The sequence below is a fragment of the Mustela nigripes genome, chromosome X, assembly GCF_022355385.1.
Source record: "Mustela nigripes isolate SB6536 chromosome X, MUSNIG.SB6536, whole genome shotgun sequence".
Taxonomy (NCBI): Eukaryota; Metazoa; Chordata; class Mammalia; order Carnivora; family Mustelidae; genus Mustela; species Mustela nigripes.
Window position 1 is genome coordinate 65,403,185 of NC_081575.1, and position 21,994 is coordinate 65,425,178.

Sequence of the window (21,994 nt, forward strand, 5' to 3'; positions counted from 1 at the left end):
CCCCACCCCCTTTCCTCTGCCTTTTCTCCCTAGTATTTATCGCCAGACATATACATATATAGTAATTACTGTCCCCTCTCCCGAGTATGAAGAACCATGAGAAAATAGAATATAAAGAACCATGAGAACTGGGATTTTGGTCCGTTTTAATTTCCGCAGCATTCCCAGCATCTTCAATGCTTGACATACAGTTGGCACTCAATAAATGTATGTTGAATTAAAGGTAAGATGCTGTACGAACTAGTCTGAATTAAGCGTGTGAATCGACGTCAGGTAGGACTAATACCGCATTTCTCGCTCTCTGAAAAAGGCTTCAAGCAGTCAGGCTGTGACAGTCTTCAGTTTCCAGAACTGGGAAAACTCAGGTTCCCACAGTGCCCAAAACGCGAATTTCTCGCCACAGTTCAAAATGGCGGAGGAGGGTGGGGCCTGTCACGTGGTGGGCGTCACAGCCCCGCTCCTTTTCCAGATCGCGGCCCGCCTTGCCGCGTCGTCTGCTGCCCCCTTCTTCCTCCCGCCGAGCCTTTTCGAGGAATCGCCTGGGATTGGCTAATAGGCTGGGAGTGGGGCTGCGGGGCCGGAACACCGCATCATCACTTCCTGTTGTGGGCAGTCGTTTCCTGTCGCTGCTTGGTAACAATGGGGAAGATAATGGCTGCCTGAGCAACGTCTCGGAGCAGACGCTGGGCTAGAGGCGGGTCTCCACCAGCGACTCATCAGAGGCGGGCTTGAGAGCAGCTGCAGGGGAGGCGCGCAGGAGCCTCGGCGGCGGCGGCGGCCGAACCGATAGAGTCGGACCCGACACCAAAACCGAGTAAGTGAAGCCTTGGGAAATCCTCTTGAGAAATGGATGGAGCGCGAGGGGAAGACAGCGGCGCCGCGGCTGCCGCGTTCTCTCAAAATGGCCTGAGTGTCGTGTCGTGGCGGACGCTCAGTACCGCCTCCGGACCCCAGGTGCTGATTGCTGCGGGGGGCTCCGTGGCGTAGTCGCCGCTGCCATTTTAGTTGGGTGTATAGTCACAGTCTCTTGAAGAAGGGGAAGGAGGTGGGTAGTACTTCCTCTCCGTGGCGGTGCGAGCTAAAGCCAGGACGCTCCACAGCCTTTAGAATTTGGGGGAGGCGATTTTTGAGTGTTGGCCTCAGGCGTGAGAATCTTTGATCGTCTCAGGTTTTTCTCTTGGGTTCTCTGGAGGCTTCCCTCGCTTCCCCATCCCCCTTTTATATGGCGGGCTTGGGTTTGGGAAAAGGGGAAAAAATCAGGTTGCTCTAAGTCACATGCTGGGAACTCTTGGGCCTTTAGATTTCCCAGGATTTGCAAAACCCCATTTTGAGTCCTTCTGCTGGGTACTATAAATTAGGCGCCCCCTGGGGCCACGATGACATCTTCCCTGAGGATCTGGGGCAACTGTGGTTTACTCCCTTACTCGAGTAACCCTGGCGTATCCTTTGCCAGATATCACTGCAAGGATCCCCCAGAAAGGCAGGGGAAAGCCATTGCGTGTTTGTTGTTTTTCCCTGGGTAAGGGTGGGAATTGGGCCAAATGATTTTCAACTTAATTTCCGTTTAATCCGGCAACAACCCAACCCCTCCCCCCTCAAAAGAAAAGCCTTAGGGTCTCGGCTTCTGCGGGCGGTACCTGCCACGTACGCCATAGCTTTAGTAACTAGTATTAACCGGTTGGGCTTCTGCTTCCTGAATACTCAGTCCCTTTTTGCCTTATGCTGATTAATTTCAAGATGGAGGAGACAGCCACGTTCCTTCCCTAGACAGTTTCCCCATACTTATTCCACAGGTTAGTCCGGGAATCTGAGGCCTAGCGGTCCTGTTATTTAGGTCATTCTTTTCGTTTGGGGGCAAGAGGAAGCATTTATAGCAGGTTGTCATCCACCATTTGCAAGGTCCCACAATAATTTTGGTGCAAATAAAGAGCCCGCATTTCCTGAATCAGAATTAACTGCAGTCGCTTTAGATGGTTGAAGGGAGGAAGAAATAAATGTATTACTAGTCGTTTCTACCACAAGAATCACTTATTTGATTCTTCGAAATTAAAAACACAATTACTCATATCGTCCTATTAGGTACATTATGTCCGTCCTGGATAACATGAGACCAGGCAGGCACAATTATTGCCCCCAATAATCAGCTTTCTAGATTATAAAAATAAAGTACCCAGGAAGACCAATCCAAATAATTTTTAAACTATGGTTTTAGGAGACTGTTAAACTGAAAAATATTTCATTCTTTATCCCTAATGTCCTAGTGATCTTCTCATACTTTAGCTCCTGCCATAGGCTACTGTAATGTGCCAGATAAGTCCTTGAAAGTAACTATCAGAATCTGAAAATATTACTGGTCTGATAAGGAAAGGCCTATTTTAAGCAAGCTTATATTAAAAGGTAGATTGGCTTTCAGCCTTTAAAGGAAATCTTACATCTTACACAAGATTCCTGGTTTCCTCTGACCTCCATCTCCCCAAATATCCTAGTAGTAATATTAAATTAGATTGGGTTATGGGGTGTGTAACTTAAAATATATAGGATGTTTTTTTTAGGATGTGTCTATTTCATAGAAAATGTGTATCTTGAAAGAGGAAGAATAATGGATTCTTTTTTTTTCTAGAGCAGAGAGTGAAGAAAACTAAAATCCAGTTTATTGTATTACAATACTATGTCATAACAGTCAGGTAATTTATTTTTTGTTGCGTCTCCTGATGATTTTTGTGTAGAATGCATGTTTAAAAATATTTATTCTGTTTTGCAGGCCCTGTAATTGGATGGGCTTATTTGATACATGTTTGTTGGTGTTGGGCATTCTTCATAATAAGAGTGGGTATTTTTTATTGGGATTCAAAGGGTAGTGTGTCTGAATAGCTGGAACTCCACTAGTGTTTTATCTGTGAATTTTCCCCTTCTAAAATAATGTATGAAGTTTACCAGTACGTGTATAGAACAGAAAGAACAAAATGGAAATTTGCTGCCTTAAGTCATTGTTGGGGTGGGATGGGTCTAAATAAATAGCATTTAAATGTTCATTGCATAACTAAATGAATATCAGTAGAACATCTTACAGGAATATAATCCTACATTATTTTGTTTGGTGTTCATTTTTTTCCTTCAAGATCCAGAAATTCATAATTGATAAAAAATACTCTGATATTAACTCCTTTCATCGTCATCATTTTATGGTAACCACATGATTTATTGCCTTAGCCAGGATGCTTTTAAGAGCAAAAGGGACATTATTAATAGTTATGCCTGGACAACAGGTGCAAACCTAGACTGCCCCAAGCAAACTGGGATGGAGTTAGTTAGCCTAAATTCAAAGCTAACTTGTATTGAATGCTTATGTACTGTGTCCTGTGCTTCACTTGCATGACTTTGTAATCCTCACAGCAAAGCCCCATGAGGATATTAACTATTTTACAGAGTTAACTGAAACTCAAAAGAGGTTAAGCAGTTTGTCCTCAATTAAATAGCTAATAAATGGTAGAGCCCCCATTTTAACCCAGATGTCTCTGATGCTGAAGTCACTAAACTTTTATGCCTCTAGACTTAATTGCTCTCTAATTAGATTGGAGATGGAAAGAAAATAAAGGTTGCAGTAAAAAAATCTACAGGTTATGTCGTATCAAAAACTTGTTCCCACTTAAAGAGAATCTGGTTTATGATGCAGAAGAGACTTTTTTAGCAATTACACTCTTCCCTTTTTTATGTCATGGCTTCTGTTTCAGCTATTACTGCTTGCGATATTATTTGACACACTTAATTTAAAACCACACATGGTTTTAAGAAATAGTTTAATGAAGTGATATCTAGAAATGTTAGGCTGGTTGGATACATTCGTTGAGATTAGTGAACATGTTGTAGGGACTTAGATAATACAGTAGGTCAAATGGGACATTTCTATCTATGGAATTACAATGTGTATATTACTTTCTGCATAGCCCTAGTAAATTGCAAAATAGAGCAAATCACTCACCAGCCTCTTCTGTCTTGATTTACCATAGAGTGAGTAAAAATTAGAAAGTGAAAAGTCCTTTCTCAGATCCAGACCAGCAAGGTGCTAGAATTTTGGGTCACTGCCTAGGACATGTTTTGTTTTCTTTGTAAGTCTGCTTCCTTATCATCTCTGTATAACACAGAGATTTCCAAAACCTTATGGCCCATCAATTTAAAAAAATACCAGTTTACATAATCAATTGATGTTTTGATAACCAGCTTAAGAAAGTATTCTGTGTCTGTTTTTCCCTTCGTTGTTTTTTGCCGCCCTTGAATATAGAAATTTCCCAGATAATCAAACAGTTCATTTTTCCAGTCATCAATTGAAATTTTTTTAAATATGAAAATCTTGGCGGTTTTGAATAGTTCAGGCATATGCTTGTGAACTTGTGATTTTGTTTCTGAAATACATAGTTGATCTTTTTGTTGTAGATTTTCTGACCCAGGACTTTAATTTCGTCAGTCCTGATAGTACCTACATACATGTGAGACAAATATTTATAGACAGTTTGTGGTGTGTATGTAGATTTGTGGACTTTGTGCAGTAATTTCATGACTACAGATTGAGGTGCTCTTATAAGGTTTGCATGGTGATGAACAAACATACTTTGCAGGGAAGAGGAGATTTTTGTATTGAATGTTTTAAACTTTCTTTAGAATGAAAAATGGTCTCTTTCCTCTTACTCTCCACTTAACTGTAGGGAAAAAGAAGTTAACTCTTAATTATAATTTTCATTTTTTTATTGACCAAAGTTCCTGTTAGTGTCAATTACATCTAAGGTGACCATATTAATTTATCCATGCTGGAATGCTTTTGAGAGTGAAAGAGGGCCGTATTAATAATTACTGTGGGATAACAGGTGTAGATTGCTAGTCTTCTGGACAAACTGGGGACATATGGCCATTTTTGCCATCATATCTCTAGGAACACTGGTTCAGGAAGCACAGTAGTCAGCATGTTTGGTTCTGTAACACAAAATTGTTTTCCTCAAATAACATAAGTCATTTGTGTAGATAGTATTTTCTTTTTTGGTCAGGAGATTTTAATTTAAAAATTTACTTCACTTACTAAAAAGTTAATATTTGATGGAAAGCTCATGTTCTTAAATTAAGATACTACCTTACCAAAATTGCCAGGAATCAGTGACTTCTTACATTAATAACTTTCTTCATAAACACATGAACATTTTGGGTTTTTGAGTCATTTTTTGACTTCTTGGCAACAATGAGAAGGCACAGTTGAGTTTGTGGATAAGACAAAAGTCTAATTTAGTAATGTAGCTCAATAATGTAAAGAACATGAAATAGGTATTCGAAGATTAAATTTACTGTCTAAAGTACTTGCATGAATAGAAATGTCATCACAATGATTTCCTTTTTTAACTAACTTATCCCTGTGAACTGGCACCATTTGGTTTGATCTCTGTCCTCTGATTTGTTGACATTCGTATTAATAATCTTCCGATTTAACTGTTTCTGAGGATTGTAATAGAATTGTTAGATGCAGGTCAGTAGACCTCCTTCCAAGAGATTAGACACATAAGGGACATTTCTGAATCCTTTTTTTTTCTTGCTGTTCTTTTCAAGTGGTAGTGGTAGAGGAATATAAATTAGGCTAAAGTAACACTGCCATGCAGATAATGTTTTATAATTTTGTATTGCTGTGATAGTATCAACAGTAGTAGAGGTCTTGGTAGCATCCTCTGACAGGCCAATATTGGAAATAATCAACAGATCGTGTGGGTGGTGACAGTTATCATGCCATAGGTAAAGGCAGTGAAATAAACATCAACCCTGTCATGTTTTTTAGAGAGGGATGCTTTGTATTTGTTTTGAAAAATGTAAGATAGTCACAAAAGGGAGAAGTGCGTAAGTAAAATGGTGGTGAGAAAAGCGCAGCTTTTTAAGCTTCCATCCTAGTTATTCATGTTGTTTCTTTAGTTTTATTTTTGACTTATTACTGTAATGTGACCTGGGTTATATTATATTCATCGTCCAGATTCATAGAACTGGAAGGTACCTTATGGATGGTTTTATTCCAGTGCTCTTAATATCGATGATGATCCTGAGGCACACAAGGTTAAGTGAATTGACCAAATTTACATAGCTGGTTAATGTTACCAGCCAAGACTAGAACCCAGTACCTCCTCTATATTTTGCTTTTCACAGAACTAAATTCCACCCCTTTTACTTTTATCCTTTTACTGATAGGATAAAAAAAGCTGTTTGGTTGTTAATCATTTCTTATTTGTTACAGATGCTAATAAAATTTTAATTAAACGTTCTGCATGTGAAGAATTCTCAACACTTTTTGGTGACTACATACACAATGGTACTTTATATCCTGACCTCAAATTCAGTGGTTCTTTGTGATTTGACTTTTTAAAAAACTGCATGAGATATTTTTCATTTTGGCAGTGGTATTCTTGAGCTTTAGTGACAGGGATTGCATGTCATTAGTTTTCATTTATTCTCTGAGGTTCTTCATGAAGCTCTGTTGCAAGCAGAATGATACTTGTTCTTTTTCAGTATTTTTATACATTTTCTTTTTACACATTTTTATTTTGATACTATGATTTTTTTAATTGGCCTCTTCTGCTTTAGAACACTACTAAGTTTTGGAGCTTGTTTGAACACAAAAGATAAAAATGCTCAAGATGCTTTGGTAGTTAGTTGATACTGGTTAGCTTGATTCCTCCCTCCCACTATACCTTTTTGTTTTTAAGAAGAGATTATTTATTCCAGAGTTAATAGATGGGGCTTATTATTAAATAGATATTCACACAAACATTTCATAAAAAATAAATTTGATAATTTATTTTTATAAAATCTTTTAACAGTATGTTTTGGTGCCTTCAGTTGTCTTCATTGGGTACTGTGATGCAGTATGCAGTATGTCTGTTGAGTATAATATGTGTGTACTTAGCACCATGTCTCCTGACCCATTAGTACTAGACAATGTTTTGTTTTAAGAATTTATTTATTTATTTGTCAAAGATAGAGCACAAGTGGGGGAGCAGCAGGCAGAGGGAAAAGCAGACTCCCCACTGACCAAGGAACCCAATGCAGGGCTTGATACTAGAACCCTTTTCACCCTAATAAAACAAAATTTACATTTTTTAAAGTTTGGAGTACATGGTTGAAGAGAGGTAATGAAATACTTATAACAGTGGTCAGAAACCTAGTAAGCTGCATAACTTATACTAATATATGGTAGTGACTGTAGAAGAAATGGGGATCACTAACAGTGCTTTTAATCAAGGTGAATAAAATCTGTCCTAAATTCCCTGATTACAGAATAAACCCCAGGCTTGGTTTTCTTGCTGGCTTGTCCTCCTAGAGTTGAATTTACCTGACACAATCACCCATTCATTGGCCAAACGAGTAGTTTTTGAAATGGCTGGCAAAATTTCTAATTTGGCTGCTCGTTTCCAGGAATGGATTTGGATATATTGGCACACAGTGCTCTGAAATAAATAAGGTTAGTAAAGTATGCTATTTTTTGTTTTTAAAACAAAAATACTAAAACTTGACTTATTTTAAAATAAGTCCTGCTTGGTTCATTCTGCTTATAAAAGGTGCTTTGTTGTTTTAGAAGTTTTCATACCCAGAGTGAACATGGTATAAAAATGTCATAGTGAGGTTGATTACTTTAGACATGTCTATTGGGATTGAAGGGATGTGTTCTAAAGTCTATAGTTTTGGAATATTATGGGGGGGCAGTTGTTCATATGTGAAAAGTTGACTAGATTTGGAATTAGGAGACCTGGATTTAATTATTGGCTCTTTCCGCTTACTAGCCACCTGGCCTTTGGTAAATCAGTTTTTCTTCCTATACATCTGTTAGGTGCAAAATTGAGGTGATGTTCCTACTTCACAGGATTGTTGTGAGGATTAAATGGAATATAAGTAGAAGTGCTCTATGAATATATGGTGATGGGTATTGTTTAACTAGGGAAAGACCCAAGTGATTTAACAATTACATATTCTCTTAAATTGTTTTATTGGTAAGCTTTTCATAGGCATATTTAAGTTTTAAAGTGGCTGATGCTAATCATGCACGTAATCCAGAATTTCTGACTTACACACATGAATATTATACTTGAGAGTAAGATAACTAAGTAGATTTAAGATTCTCTCTTTTATGATGATAGAAGGAGCCCAGGAGTGTGGGAGTATCCTTCTTTCCTTTTACTAGTTAAACTGGAAATGTATTACAGTGTCCACCATAGAGTAGACTCTAGAGACACATTTTGGTGACATAATTCTTTATTAAAGTTTGACACCAGAATGGAGAGAGTTCTGTATTTGATCATTTGAATTATGGTGTCCTGGCATCTTTGGCATGCTTTAGCCATTAAAATGTTCATTTTCACTCACCAGTGTGATATTACATCTACCAGGGGCTGAACTTGTGATTTAGATTTACTGTATTTTTTCATTTTGTGCCACTTATATATAATAAGACCAAGTTCAGGGGTGGGGATAGGGGGTTATCTGTGTGTAAGATGATTTTACAAGGCATTTGAAAGCATTGCTTAACATTCTGGTTTTCTTCCCCCCCCCACCAAAATGTAATTACTTCTAGTCCCGGGGAATTCTGCACGTGTTACAGCCATAACTCACCCCTTAAGTGTCCCCAAAGGGTAGAGGTAGAGCACTTGTCAGTGCTGAAATCTCTTGACCCTCATTCCCAGCCTAGGGGGAATGCAGAGTAAGGCAGAAAGGAAGCACATATAGGGGAGCAAATCAGATTTTTCTCTCCCTGTCCCCTAATCAACCACAAAAAAACCAAACTGCTTTTTTAATGGAAACCTATACCTTAGCAAAATACTGTGTGTTCTGTTTAATGAAACCTTGCTGGTCTGTTCACAGTTTTGAAATAAGTATGTTGCAGGGATGTTATGTGGGGAAATTCTTTCCCTTGATTTTCTCTGGTATGTAAGTATGAGAGTGGGGAAAGGGTAGTGGGATGTGATTGTGTAAGTAATAGTAATTTGGACAATCATATGTTACTTTGTGAGTGTGTCTCATTGTTAAAAATCTTGAATTGGAAGATAAAATTAAACGAAGATAGAAATTCTTCTTGCATGCAATCAACTAACCTCTAAGCTCACCAGGCAAGAGCTATTTAGGATTCAATGGTTCCTAAAATCACAGTGTCAGTAGGGTTTTTAATAGAGGTATAGTGGTTTTTTTTAATCTCTATTTAACATGTAGGAAATGATAGAAATTCTAAAAGGTCAGGAATGATCTTGAAGATTGGTGAGCATAGGAAAGAATCATCTATTCCATGTGTATTTGTAGAGTATTCAACATTATTTTATTTTTTAAAAACTTAAAGAGGATGTAGAAGTTGTGGGTTTATAGATTGTGAACAGTATATTGGGAACACATTGAAATTCTTTCCATGTGTGTGTTTTCTCTACCTTTTAGTTGTTTTCAAAACTGTAAGGTAGAGATGTCGCTGATATAACTGTGGAACTGAACTTTTGATTTTCTTTAATTTTAACTAAGTTAAATAAAAACTGAAGTAGTATATATTTTCTCATTAAATACAACTATGTTGTTTTGATAGGACTACATTTTACTTTAACCATTGAAAATTTAGTATCCAACTTGAGATGTGCCGTGAATATAAAATACACATTTCAAAGATTCAGTATTTAAAAAAAAGAAAATAAAACCTCTTGAGTTTTTTTATATTGATAACATGTCAAAATGATACTTTGGTTATGTTGGGTAAATAAGATTCATATTATTTCAAAAATAAAAAAGACCACATAAGGCACAAAGTGCCACTCTTAGTGGCACAAACCCTGTGTGAAGAGGTGGATGAAAAAGTTGCTATCTGAGCTAGTAAAAGCTTCTTAGGAGGTAATATTTCATTGAAGCTTAAAGGGTGAGTGAAATGGGGAGAGACTTAAGAAGGGGCTGAGGGAACGGGGTTTGTAGAAGTGTGAAGGTAGTAAATGACCAAGTGTGTTGGAGGGTGGGGATGGAACAACTTAAGTGGATTGGTCTTGTCAAAGTGTTACAGCAAAATTGTGGTGCTGGAATTCGTAGCTTAATAGGATCCTAGGCGCAGAGTAGAAAACCAAGAGGCTTTCCCGGTCCTTAATGACATTTTAGTCCAAAGGGTCTTTTGGTTCAAACTCCTACCTAATAAGGAATCTCCTCTTGATATCCAGCCTGTGCTTGAGTATTTCCAGGGAATGGGTAGTTTGCCTGTTTCGGGAGGCTGGTGGCATCTCCATTTTTGGACAGTTTAATCATTAGACCATAGGATTAGAAGAATTATCTGCTTCCATAGTTCAACTAGTGGCCCTAGTTTGATTCTGTGGTTCTGCTTTCTTTCATGTTATTACTCTAAATATTTGACATTCATAATTGTGCCCATTTTTTGGCTTGTCTTCAGGCTAGACATCTCCAGGTAATTCAGCATTTCCTTTATGCTGTTACCTGGCTTATCATCTTGGTTACTCTAGATCTGAACAACAGGTTGCAGTGGGTCTGTTACTATTTTTATTTGAACACTGTGGTCTGTAAAAGCAGTATGGGTCTTTGTTAGGTTCCTTAGCCAGATCAAACAGGCTTTTTATTGAGCTTTTTGTTAACTAAAAACCTTCAGGTCTTCTTCATGTGAGCTGCCTTTGTCACAAGAGTAGGTTTTCCCCTTACTCTGTACTCTTAAGATGGGTTATTTCAGCCTGATAATTCTTCATAAACTGTTCGGGATAGTGTATTTACCATCTTTTTGTTGATTTCAGCTCATCCTCACAATCCACTGAGAATTCAGAATATTGTCCTATGCATACATCTTCATTACTAACTCCCAGCTTTAAATTGCTGAGATTTGGTTAGCATGTCTGACATGGCTCTCTTTTAAATGCTAAAGACAGGACTGTTTGCAGGTTAACATTGCTCTATAATCTTTGAGGGTGGTATTTGACAGCTGTGAATCTGTTAAACTGTATTGTCTTCAGACTCTGCTACTCAGCTGTGATTCTAGGATCAGCAGTCCTTGGAGGATTATTTAAAATGCAGGTTCTCAGGCCCCATCTCAAATATACTGAATCAGAATCTGCATTTTAAGAAGATTTCCAGTTGATTCGTTTGTATGCTGAAGTTAGAGAAACACTGATATAGCCTCCATTTCTCTGTGACATTTAAGAATATATAATCTCACACTCTACAGAAATCAGGCCAGACTAGTCAGCAGTGTTATCGTCACACGTCCCTGTCAAAGAGGTTCTCAACCCTAATTGCCCAACAGAATTACCTGTGGAATTTTTTTTAAAAGGTGTCATTTTTTTAAGATTTTATTTTATTTATTTGACAGACAGAGACCACAAAAAGGTAGAGAGGGAGGGAAGCAGGCTCCCTGCTGAGCAGAGAGCCCGATGTGGGGCTTGATCCCAGGACCCTGGGATCATGACCTGAGCTGAAGGCAGACACTTTAACCCACTGAGCCACCCAGGTGCCCCACCTGTGGAATTTTTAAAAAATACTGCTATCTGGCCAACCCCAGAGGTTTTCCAGGTGACTCTAATGTGTAAGCCAAGGGTTGAGAACCATCCCTCTGTCAAGCAGATGAGATTAATTTGGCAGTGAACCCCACTTCTGATGAATACATTTTCTTCTACATGTTTGCAGTATATCTGATAGTCTATTGCAGAATTTCCCTGGTTTATTGTCAGATTTTGCTGTGCTACAGTTTATAGACTCCGCTTTATTTGAAGATTTGATCATTTCTAAAATCTAGTATTTTTAGCATCACTCTTCTGCTCTGATTTCTCAGAGGTTATCATTAGAAGTTTTGCAGTTTGGGGTCTTGATTCTCTCTTTGAGAAGTTTGTTTTTCCTCTCTTCCCAGTTGAAAGGTGATTTCTCCTCATTAAATAAAATGGAAACAAAACTGAAATTGAGTGCCTCTACTTTTCATCTTCTGTTAGTATACCATTTCCACCCCCCCCAACTCAATACAAGACCCCTTTCTGATTTCAGAATGTTTTTCTTTTCTTTCTTTCTTTCCTTTTATTATTATATTTTTCAAAGCCATTTTTAAAATCTCCCATATTTTTGCAAGTTTCTGTTCCACATGGGCTTTAACCTCCTTGACAACTATTCTTAAGACTTTGTGCCATTCTTAAAACAGTACTTAGTACGTATGTTTTCTGTTATCTTTGGCTCATGTCCTTCAAATATCAGCACTTAACAGACATTTTTGTCTTCTTTGAAGATTTATGTTTTGAAAGCCTTTCAACCCTATGGAGTTGTACTTCTTTATAAATTATTTTTAGGGCACCTGGGTAGCTCAGTTGGTTAAGTGTCCAGCTCTTGGTTTCAGCTCAGGTCATGGACTCAGGATCATGAGATGGAGCCTGCTTAAGATTTCTTTCTCTCCCTCTCTCCCTTTCCCCCCAACACATGCTTGCTCTCTCTCAAAAAAGTTACGATTTATTTTTAGAACTATTTACTGATCATTCACAAGTGGACATTGTCCTAACTTCCATGTTGTTAACTTTCACAATATTACGTGTTTCAGAATATTAGCAAATGTTACTGGTGCTTTTATTTGGTATGCAAAATTATGGCTGTAGTTTCTTTTTCTTTTGAGCTTTTCTGTATTTTAAGTTAGCTGCTTACTGTTCCCAATACCAAATTATATTCCTTAACTACATATGGAAAGTTTGGCTTCCTTTGTTTGTTTTCATTTCCTGGCCTATATAACTTCAGGATGTTGATTTCCAATTTTCTTAAAGTTTCAGGTTATAAAAAACCAGACAGTTAGAGAAGCTTCTTTGTCTTTTGTTTTTTCACTATCTGAAAGAGGGTTTGTTTTTATTTTTCCCTTTAGTTGAATTAGGAATATCCAGATACTTTATGTGTTGTGTGTGGGATTAAATCTTAGTATCAATATAGATTACCTCTTTCACAAATCAGATTTTCATATGTTCATGTACTTAACTTTTATTTTTTCCAGTGTGAACTTAAGGTCAGTCTGGGATTGGAAGGAAAAGAATTAGAGGATGAAAGTTTTTGTTTGGAGTCTTATTTTAGATTGCTTACTACCACTGTTTATCACTGGAGTGGTTAATTGAGAGTAATAGAAAAGCCAGGTAGTGATTTGTTCTTTTGCTTTGCTGATTAAAAAGCAAAATTGAGCATATTACATAGTTAGTTAGATAGGGAGAGAAGCCCAAATTTCTACAAAAGTTTTTTTTTTATTAAATTCGAAAGGTAATAGTAATAATAATAGATTAGCGTTTTTGTAATACAGGTCTAATAACACGAAGAATGGGATTCTTTTTTGGAGGGATAACATTTTGCATATTTAGGGCTAAATGTAGTACTCATTAAAATTATTGGCAGATGTTCATTCATCTAGTGTTACTGACTTGAAGTGAGATTTTCCGTATTTCATTTTTTATAATGTCTTCACACATACAGGTACAAGAAAACCTTGGAGATCTTGCAGGTTCAGTTCCAGACTAACATAATCAGGCAGATATTACAACACAACAAGTCAAATGAATTTTTTGGTTTCCAAGAGCATGTAAAAGTTACATTTACACTGTACTGTAGTCTGTTAAGTGTGCAGTAGCATTATGCCTAAAATAATGCATAGCTTAATTTAAAAATGCTTTATTGCTAAAATGTGCTAACCATCCCCTGAGCTTTCAATGAGCAGTAATGTTTGCTGGTAGAGTTTCTTGCCTCGACATTGGCTGCATCTTCTGTATCAGCACTTGCCCTTTCACCTTGCACTTCTTTGTTACGGAGATGACTTCTTTCCTTAAACCTCATGAACCAACCTTCAGACTTTTCTTGTGCAGCCTCCTTGTCTCTTAGCCTTCATAGAGTTGAGGAGAGTTAGGGCCTTGCTCTGGATTAGGCTTTGGCTTAAGGGAATGTTGGAGCTGGCTTGATATTTTGTCCAGATGACTTAAACTTTCTCCGTATCAGCAAAAAGGCTCTTGAGCTTTCTTACCATTCATCTATTCACTGGAGTGAATTTTAATTTTCATTTCCTTCAAGAACTTTTCATTTGCATCCACAATTTGCCTGTTTGGCACAAGAGGCCTAGCTTATGGCTTATCATGGCTTTTAACATGGCTTCCTCATTAAGCTTGATCATTTCTAGGTTTTGTTTTAAAGTGAGAGCCGTGTGACTTTTCATTTGTATACTTAAAGGCCGTTGTAGGCTTATTAACTGGCCTAATTTCAATATTGTGTCTCAGGGAATAGGGAAGCCTAAGAAAACGGGGAGAGTCGGGGGAACAGGTGGTTGATGGTGTAGTCAAAACACACACATTTATCTGTTAACTTTGCTGTCCTCTATTGGTATGGTGCATTGCACCCCAAAACAATTCCAACATTAAAGATTGCTGATCACAGATCACCATAACAAATATAATAATGATGAAAAGTTGGAAATACTGCAAGAATTAACCAAAATGGGAGGCAGAGATAGGAAGTGAGCTAATGCTGCTAAAGAAATAGCACCAGCAGACTTGCTCCATGCCAGGTTGTCACAAACCTTTCAATTTATTAAAAAACACAGTATCTGTGAAGTGCAACAAAACACAGTATGCCTATATTGCTGTCTAATCAATCCACAAGCATAAATTAATGAAGCATATTTATCCCTTAGAGAAGGCATTTATAGAATTCATTTGATATTTACCTTTTAGCATATCATTACACAGCAGAGTTGTCTGTCACTTTCAGTTGAAGGTTAGGTGGAAGCTCCTCAGATGGACGATTAGATGGATTTTGAAATAAGGTAGTCTTCTTTGTACTTGCAGTAGGTCCAGAAAAGTCTTTCTGGAGCTGTAATTCGTGCTTAGAAAATAAATCTGCTACAAATTTGTATGGAAACAGAGCTCTCGTTTCTTTGATAGCATAAGAAGTGCATGAAGCATCTTGTTTGACATTATGATTCCAGTGTCAGTTGTTGCTGAAACGATTTTTAGTCAGTTTTGCATGTCAGCACTGTTACCAAGTAGTAGGACAAGTTAGGATATTCAGCTGCTTTTTCTGACAAAAAATTCAGAGAGCTGGTGATGGTAAAGTTCACAATAATGAAGTTCACCATTAACACTGCTGGTTCAGCAATATAATAGATTCACATAGTTTCTACGGGCTACCTGCTGATGCATAGTATAAGGAATACCCATAGACGCGAAGCACTTTACATTTTCATAGGCTTCAGAAATTTGTCCAGCTTGTCTTTTCTGCTCTACACATACATGTACCACCATTTCAGTTGTAATACATCTTAGCAGATTCCACTTCAAACTGCTTAGTGTTTTCTCAACTTTGTTAAAATATTACCTGTAGCTGCTCCAAGCAGACTGTTTGTAGAGGCTACCTCTGTAGTTACTTCAAACTGCTTGAGTAAAAAACACTTGACTCCTTGAATAAACAACTGAATAGTATCACTTACATTTGTCGACTCATCAAGGCCCAAGAAAAACCACTCAGTATCATTTGCTATCTCATTTTTCAATTGATTATGACATCTGAGTATCCTTGAATTTTTGAGCAACTCTACTCCCCAAAAAGCTAATAATCTTAAAGATCTTTGGACACATTTCTCTAGCTTCTGAAATCAAGCACAGTTTAATTAACTCACCATCAATAATATAGCTTTTTTTGCTTAGCTAACAAGCCATTTGGAGACTTACTCTGGTTGAAGCCTTGTTTCTATTCTTGTGAGAAAATATTTGTTGATGAGATATTTAGTTTTAAATTTTCCAGTTTTTCAGACTACAGCTTTAGCTGTGAGTTGGGAACATGGTGATGAATGCTTGGTCTGATAGTATGAACATGTATTTTCTTTTAACACAGCTAAATAGTGCCATTGCATAATGAATTCAGTCTGTTCATCTCAAAACAAAATAACCCATTCCCTACTATGCCTTTGAGGGTGACATTCGAAGTGCACTTTCACTTCATTTGAAATGAGAACGTATTGGTGACTTCTTAAAATGTCACAGTATGGTGTACGCATGGCACTTGAAATGCTGTCAGGTTGCCTCACTGCATCTTAGAAGGCACAGATCATCACCAGTGCAAAGCAGTGGGAGGGCCACATTCAGTCTCTCACATCTACTTGGCTCTGCTGTTGAGGCAGAACAGCAGTCACAGACAATATGTAAGTGAAGCTGTATGTATTGTAATAAAACTTGTTGAACACTGAAATTTGAATTTCATGTACTTTTTAGACATCACAAAACATCATCTCCCTTTTGTTTAAAAAAAAAAACAACCAAAAAGCAATCTTTAAAAGTGTAAAAAAATCATTCTTAGATCTCAAGGAAAATATAGGCACCAGAGCTGATTTTGGCCTATGGTCCATAGCTTGCTAATTCCTGACCTCCTTTTTTCCTAACATAACAGGGCTTTTTCAGGAGTTTTTCTTCTATGAAATTTTATTCATATGAGGTCTTAAAATTCACATCTTGACCTGCATTCTGGGTTTTCACATAATTAAAAGTGTTCTACAGAACACATGCTAACTTTTGTTTTCAAGATTCATCTCTTTTCTCCTTATAGATTATTTTCCACTTGTTCATCAAGATGGAAAGCTCAGATTCTAACGATAAAGGAAGTGGTGATCAGTCTGCAGCACAGCGCAGAAGTCAGATGGACCGATTGGATCGGGAAGAAGCTTTCTATCAATTTGTAAATAACCTGAGTGAAGAAGATTATAGACTTATGAGGGATAACAATTTGCTAGGCACCCCAGGTATGCGATGTGTAAAGATTTATATATGTAAATTGCTGATCTTTTTTTTTTTTTTTTAAACTTGTTTTAAAAATCTGTCTCTTCAGCCGTTACGAAGTGTCATTTTAATACAGGGGATGTAGAATGACATTTATTGCTGTACTTACTGCCTCATTCTGTTCACTCCTATTTGGAATTATCCTATATGACATCTTTTAGTTAGGATTTACATTATGAATTTATAGTGAGCTGACTGAAAAAGTGGAGCTGAACAATATTTTTGTTTTAACTAGCTTCATTTAATTTACTAGAGATAAATTTAAATATGGAAGAGCTAATGAGAATGTTGATTCCTAGGACAAGCTTTTTTGGGGGAGAGGGTTGTCTGTGATTCCCGGATTTTGTTCCAGTTGTAGTCCTCCAAAGCTGTCCTTGGGTAAATTTGTCAATTCAGAACTTCGTGTTTGGTTATTCTCTTTTGCCCAGTTAGGTCTCATTTGATCCTAATTAAAATTCATGATCTCTGGTGCTCCTCATTTCTATTTAATTCTAACCTTTGCGTTATTGTTTAAATTTTGAAAGGTAAGGTGTTAGCATGACTTTTAGAAGAGGGAGTGCATTTTTAGCCAACAGTACCAGACTTGAATTAGAATGCCTCAGTTGGTATTCTGGCCCTGCCATTTATTAATACAGCAGTCTCTCGCTTAGTCTCAGTTTCTTTGTTTAAAAATGCAGATGATATCTACCTCCCAGAGTTTCAGTTTGAAAGAATGAGAAATTGCATGCAAAAGCATTAAGTGAACTGGAAAGAAACTTGCATAAATTGCCATGTCATGCCCCCAAAGAAGTAAATTTTACCAACGTTCCTAGTCTTTGGTTTTCATCTCCATTTTTATTTGTAATTTGGCACACATTTCTAAACTATTTTCAGGTGAAAGTACTGAGGAAGAGTTGCTGAGAAGACTACAACAAATTAAAGAGGGCCCACCACCACAAAACTCAGATGAAAACAGAGGTATATTTTGCCTTGGGGGGTGGGTAGAGGATGGAACAGATAAGGAACTCCAGGAAAGGTCAGCTGAAGATTATCCAGAAACAGCATGGATTAATTTAGTACTAAGGAACTGTTAACAAAAAGGGAACTGGCATTTTCTTGGTATTTGGTGAGAATGTCAACATGTTTTTTTTTTTTTTTTTCTGCTTCACCTTTGGGTTTGTATTTAATTGAGACATAGTGAGAAATGGCCTATTTAAATATGCTGGTTATTTTCTTGATTTTGCACCTCTGCTGAAATTTGCTCTCACCTACCGAATTACTTCTTCCTTACAAACATGTGCATTTTCTACCAGCAGAAAGAAATGCTGTATTCTCTAACCCGGTGGCTCTCAATGGGTTATATGCCCACCCCACCCCCGCCCAGCAGACGCTGGTAATATCTGGAGACCTTTTTGGCTATTGTCACAGCTCAGGGTTTGCTATGAGCATCTAGTGGGTGGAGGTCAGGGATCCTGCCAAACACCCTAACATCCTAAAATTCATAGCAGCTCAGCCCCCACAACAGAGAATTGCGTGGCTCAAAATGGAAATAGCGCCACTGTTGAGAAACCCTGCTTTTAATTTTAAGTAGGATTATAGGGAATTTGACTGTCTGACATAGAGGCTATAATAACAGTTTGGTTCTAGAGCATGCCATTATATGCACCATGCGAGGTTCAGACTATTCATTTTTTATCTGGTCTCCAATTTCATGTTAATTTAAAATCTTGGTAATACAAAGATTTCCTGAAATACTTTGGAACCAGTAGACCCTGTTTATATTTTTGCAATGGCTGCAGTAGTCTTGTATTTTAAAAGTCCTGTATTATCAAAGGCACTTAAGTCAAGATCCTAGAGGAAATGTAGACTAACGAAAATGCGAAAAAACGTGACTTGAACAAAAATACTAGCCCTGTACCCTAACGAATGTTTACCTTGTTTGGTTAATGTTTTGATAGTGGACTGAAAAATGTCTTCTGACAGTCCACGGTGGTCTCCTAGGCTCTGTATATGATAAAGTTCTGAAAATAGACTTCCTTCAGACTACCTTTTAAAAAAAACTTTCTCTGAATTTCTCTAGGATTAGCTTGCTTTTTCAAAATGGAATTGAAACATTCCTGCCTTTACTTGCAAATCTGTGTAGTGTAGTTCACAAAAATCTTTAAATGTGAGGTCTGTTCAGAATCTTTGCTGTTTTTTAACACAGTTTTAGAGCACTATTACATGATTGTCCTAATTTTAGTAGTTCCTTTTTCTCCCTCTCCCCTCCCTGTTTTAAAAACAGGTGGAGACTCTTCAGATGATGTGTCCAATGGTGACTCTATAATAGACTGGCTTAACTCCGTCAGACAAACTGGAAATACAACAAGAAGTGGTCAAAGAGGAAACCAATCTTGGAGAGCAGTGAGCCGGACTAACCCAAACAGTGGTGATTTCAGATTCAGTTTAGAGATCAACGTTAACCGTAATAATGGGAGCCAAAATCCAGAGAATGAAAATGAGCCATCTGCAAGACGTTCTGGTGGAGAAAATACAGACAACAGCAGCCAAAGGCAAGTGGAAAATCCACGATCTGAATCAACATCTGCAAGGCCATCTAGATCAGAACGAAATTCAACTGAGGCATTAATGGGAGAAGTTGCACCCACCAGAGGTCAGAGAAGGGCAAGAAGCAGGAGCCCAGACCATCGGAGAACCCGAGCGAGAGCTGAAAGAAGTAGGTCACCTCTGCATCCAATGAGTGAAATTCCACGGAGATCTCATCATAGTATCTCATCTCAGACTTTTGAGCATCCTTTGGTAAATGAGACTGAGGGAAGTTCTAGAACCCGACACCATGTGACATTGAGACAGCAAATAAGTGGACCTGATTTGCTAAGTAGAGGTCTTTTTGCAGCTTCTGGAACAAGAAATGCCTCACAAGGAGCAGGTTCTTCAGACACAACCAGCAGTGGTGAATCTGCAGGATCAGGACAGAGACCTCCAACCATAGTCCTTGATCTGCAAGTAAGAAGAGTTCGTCCTGGAGAGTACCGGCAGAGAGATAGCATAGCTAGCAGAACTCGGTCAAGGTCTCAGACGCCAAACAATACTGTCACTTATGAAAGTGAACGAGGAGGTTTTAGGCGTACATTTTCACGTTCCGAACGGGCAGGTGTGAGAACCTATGTCAGTACCATCAGAATTCCAATTCGTAGAATTTTAAATACTGGTTTAAGTGAGACTACATCTGTTGCAATTCAGACCATGTTAAGGCAGATAATGACAGGTTTTGGTGAGTTAAGCTACTTTATGTACAGTGATAGTGATTCCGAGCCCAGTGGCTCAGTCTCAAGTCGAAATGTGGAAAGGGCAGAGTCACAGAATGGAAGAGGGGGTTCTGGTGGTAGTAGCAGTTCTGGTTCCAGTTCCAGTTCAAGTTCCAGTTCCAGTTCCAGTTCCAGTTCTAGTTCCAGTTCCAGTCCTAGTTCCAGTTCCAGTGGTGAAAGTTCAGAGACTAGCTCAGAGGTGTTTGAAGGCAGTAATGAAGGAAGCTCATCATCAGGCTCCTCAGGTGCCAGACGAGAGGGTCGACACAGGGCCCCAGTAACATTTGATGAAAGTGGCTCTTTGCCCTTCCTTAGTCTGGCTCAGTTTTTCCTCTTAAATGAGGATGATGATGACCAGCCTAGAGGACTCACCAAAGAACAGATTGACAACTTGGCAATGAGAAGTTTTGGTGAAAACGATGCATTAAAAACCTGTAGTGTTTGCATTACAGAATACACAGAAGGCAACAAACTTCGTAAACTACCTTGTTCCCATGAGTACCATGTCCACTGCATCGATCGCTGGTTGTCTGAGAATTCTACCTGTCCTATTTGTCGCAGAGCAGTGTTAGCTTCTGGTAACAGAGAAAGTGTTGTGTAATTAAGTTCTGAACTCTCAGCTATGTAGCTGGTACTGTGATGGGCAAACAGGAATCACTTGCTTTCTGCCCACTTTTTGAGTGGTGCTTAAATGTAAAGTAGCAACCTGAATTGAGTCATTGCTTTCTGAGTGAATCATTGTCCTTTTTCCAGTTTCTGTTCCAGAATAAAAGAAAATATTTAAAAGCAACGTTTTAGGACATAAAAATCTGATTTCAGTACCAGTAATTGATATTACTGATGATTTGTCATATATGCTTATCAGTTTCTCCTTTGTTATCTTTTTAAAGATCTGCCTTAGCAATGGCTCTTTATCCATTTCACATTGATCTTTAACATTTCCCACACCATAGGAGAGGGGCAAAGGAAACTGCCAGTTTAGACTAAGTTACAGTACATGTTTCATAAATGATTGCTTAAAGCTATACCATTCCCAGTTATTAGTTGGCACAAATTCAGCTAAATGCTGAATATCATTTGTTCACCTTTCAGATGAGGTGATATTGGACGTCAGTGTAAATAACACTAAGGTTAGGATCTTCTAAGTGTATAACTGTCTCCTAAGCCCATCACTGTGGCACACTGTAGAGTGAGCTTATAGTTTAATTGAGATATTTATCTTGTGGAAATATTAAAAAGCCTATGCTTGTGTAAGTGAAAAATCACATTCATTTGTTTAAAAATGTAAAGCTATTTTGTAGAGGCTCAGTACTTTTCCAATGCACTGTTGTATTAATGCATTAAAAATTGTAAAGTACCATGCTTAGAAATGAAAAAAAAAACCTGCTTTTTGTGAGCCAAGATAGTAAAACACACACACACACACACACACACCCCAAACAAAGTACAAAGCTGCTTTTCTAAGTGTGTAGATGTCAAGAGCAGAACATATCTAGTATTTAATGTATGTGAACAGCTACTGTGACATGCAAAGGAAAGGACAGTGTGCAGAATTGAGCTGCATTACCAATAGAAACTTGGTATTTTAACTTGGATTTAAGCAGGAAATGAAAGATGGGAGGAGTCAAGAAAACTGCTCTGAAAAATTTAAAATTTTTATGAAGACAGTAATCATACAGACGGGAACTGGTTTCATATGGTGAGGTCCTCAACACAGTATTCTGCTTGAGCTAATGAAGTAGATTAACGAATTTGTTAGAGTTTTGGTTAAAAACAAGAAACAAACCACTACCACCTAGCACAAGTTACATTGATGTTTTCACAAGTCTGCTCCTCAGAAAAGGAAAAAGGGAAGGTGGAGGAAAGAGACTATAAACCACTTTTAGCATTATAAGAATCAAAGTTGGTACAGAT

General features: G+C 37.9%; 1 protein-coding gene across 2 annotated transcripts; it reads left to right on the forward strand.

Moving 5' to 3' along the window:
- Positions 1-601: 601 nt before the first annotated feature.
- Positions 602-21,988, forward strand: RLIM (ring finger protein, LIM domain interacting). 2 transcript variants are annotated; one of them, XM_059385474.1, is made up of 5 exons: positions 602-814; positions 2,621-2,684; positions 16,564-16,756; positions 17,667-17,750; positions 19,057-21,988. In XM_059385474.1, the coding sequence occupies exons 3-5, from the start codon at positions 16,588-16,590 to the stop codon at positions 20,679-20,681; spliced, it is 1,878 nt and encodes a 625-aa protein (XP_059241457.1). In that variant the 5' UTR covers positions 602-814; positions 2,621-2,684; positions 16,564-16,587; the 3' UTR covers positions 20,682-21,988. The 2 variants fall into 2 exon arrangements, with proteins under 2 accessions (XP_059241457.1, XP_059241456.1); XM_059385473.1 differs by lacking the exon at positions 2,621-2,684.
- The last annotated feature ends 6 nt before the right edge of the window (positions 21,989-21,994 follow it).

Bases quoted from the DNA above. Each gene is read 5' to 3' on its own strand.
- RLIM (XM_059385474.1), top strand. From the start codon at position 16,588: ATGGAAAGCTCAGATTCTAACGATAAAGGAAGTGGTGATCAGTCTGCA. The intron at 16,757-17,666 runs GTATGCGATGTG...AACTATTTTCAG, and splicing joins CAATTTGCTAGGCACCCCAG to GTGAAAGTACTGAGGAAGAG. The intron at 17,751-19,056 runs GTATATTTTGCC...TTTTAAAAACAG, and splicing joins AAACTCAGATGAAAACAGAG to GTGGAGACTCTTCAGATGAT.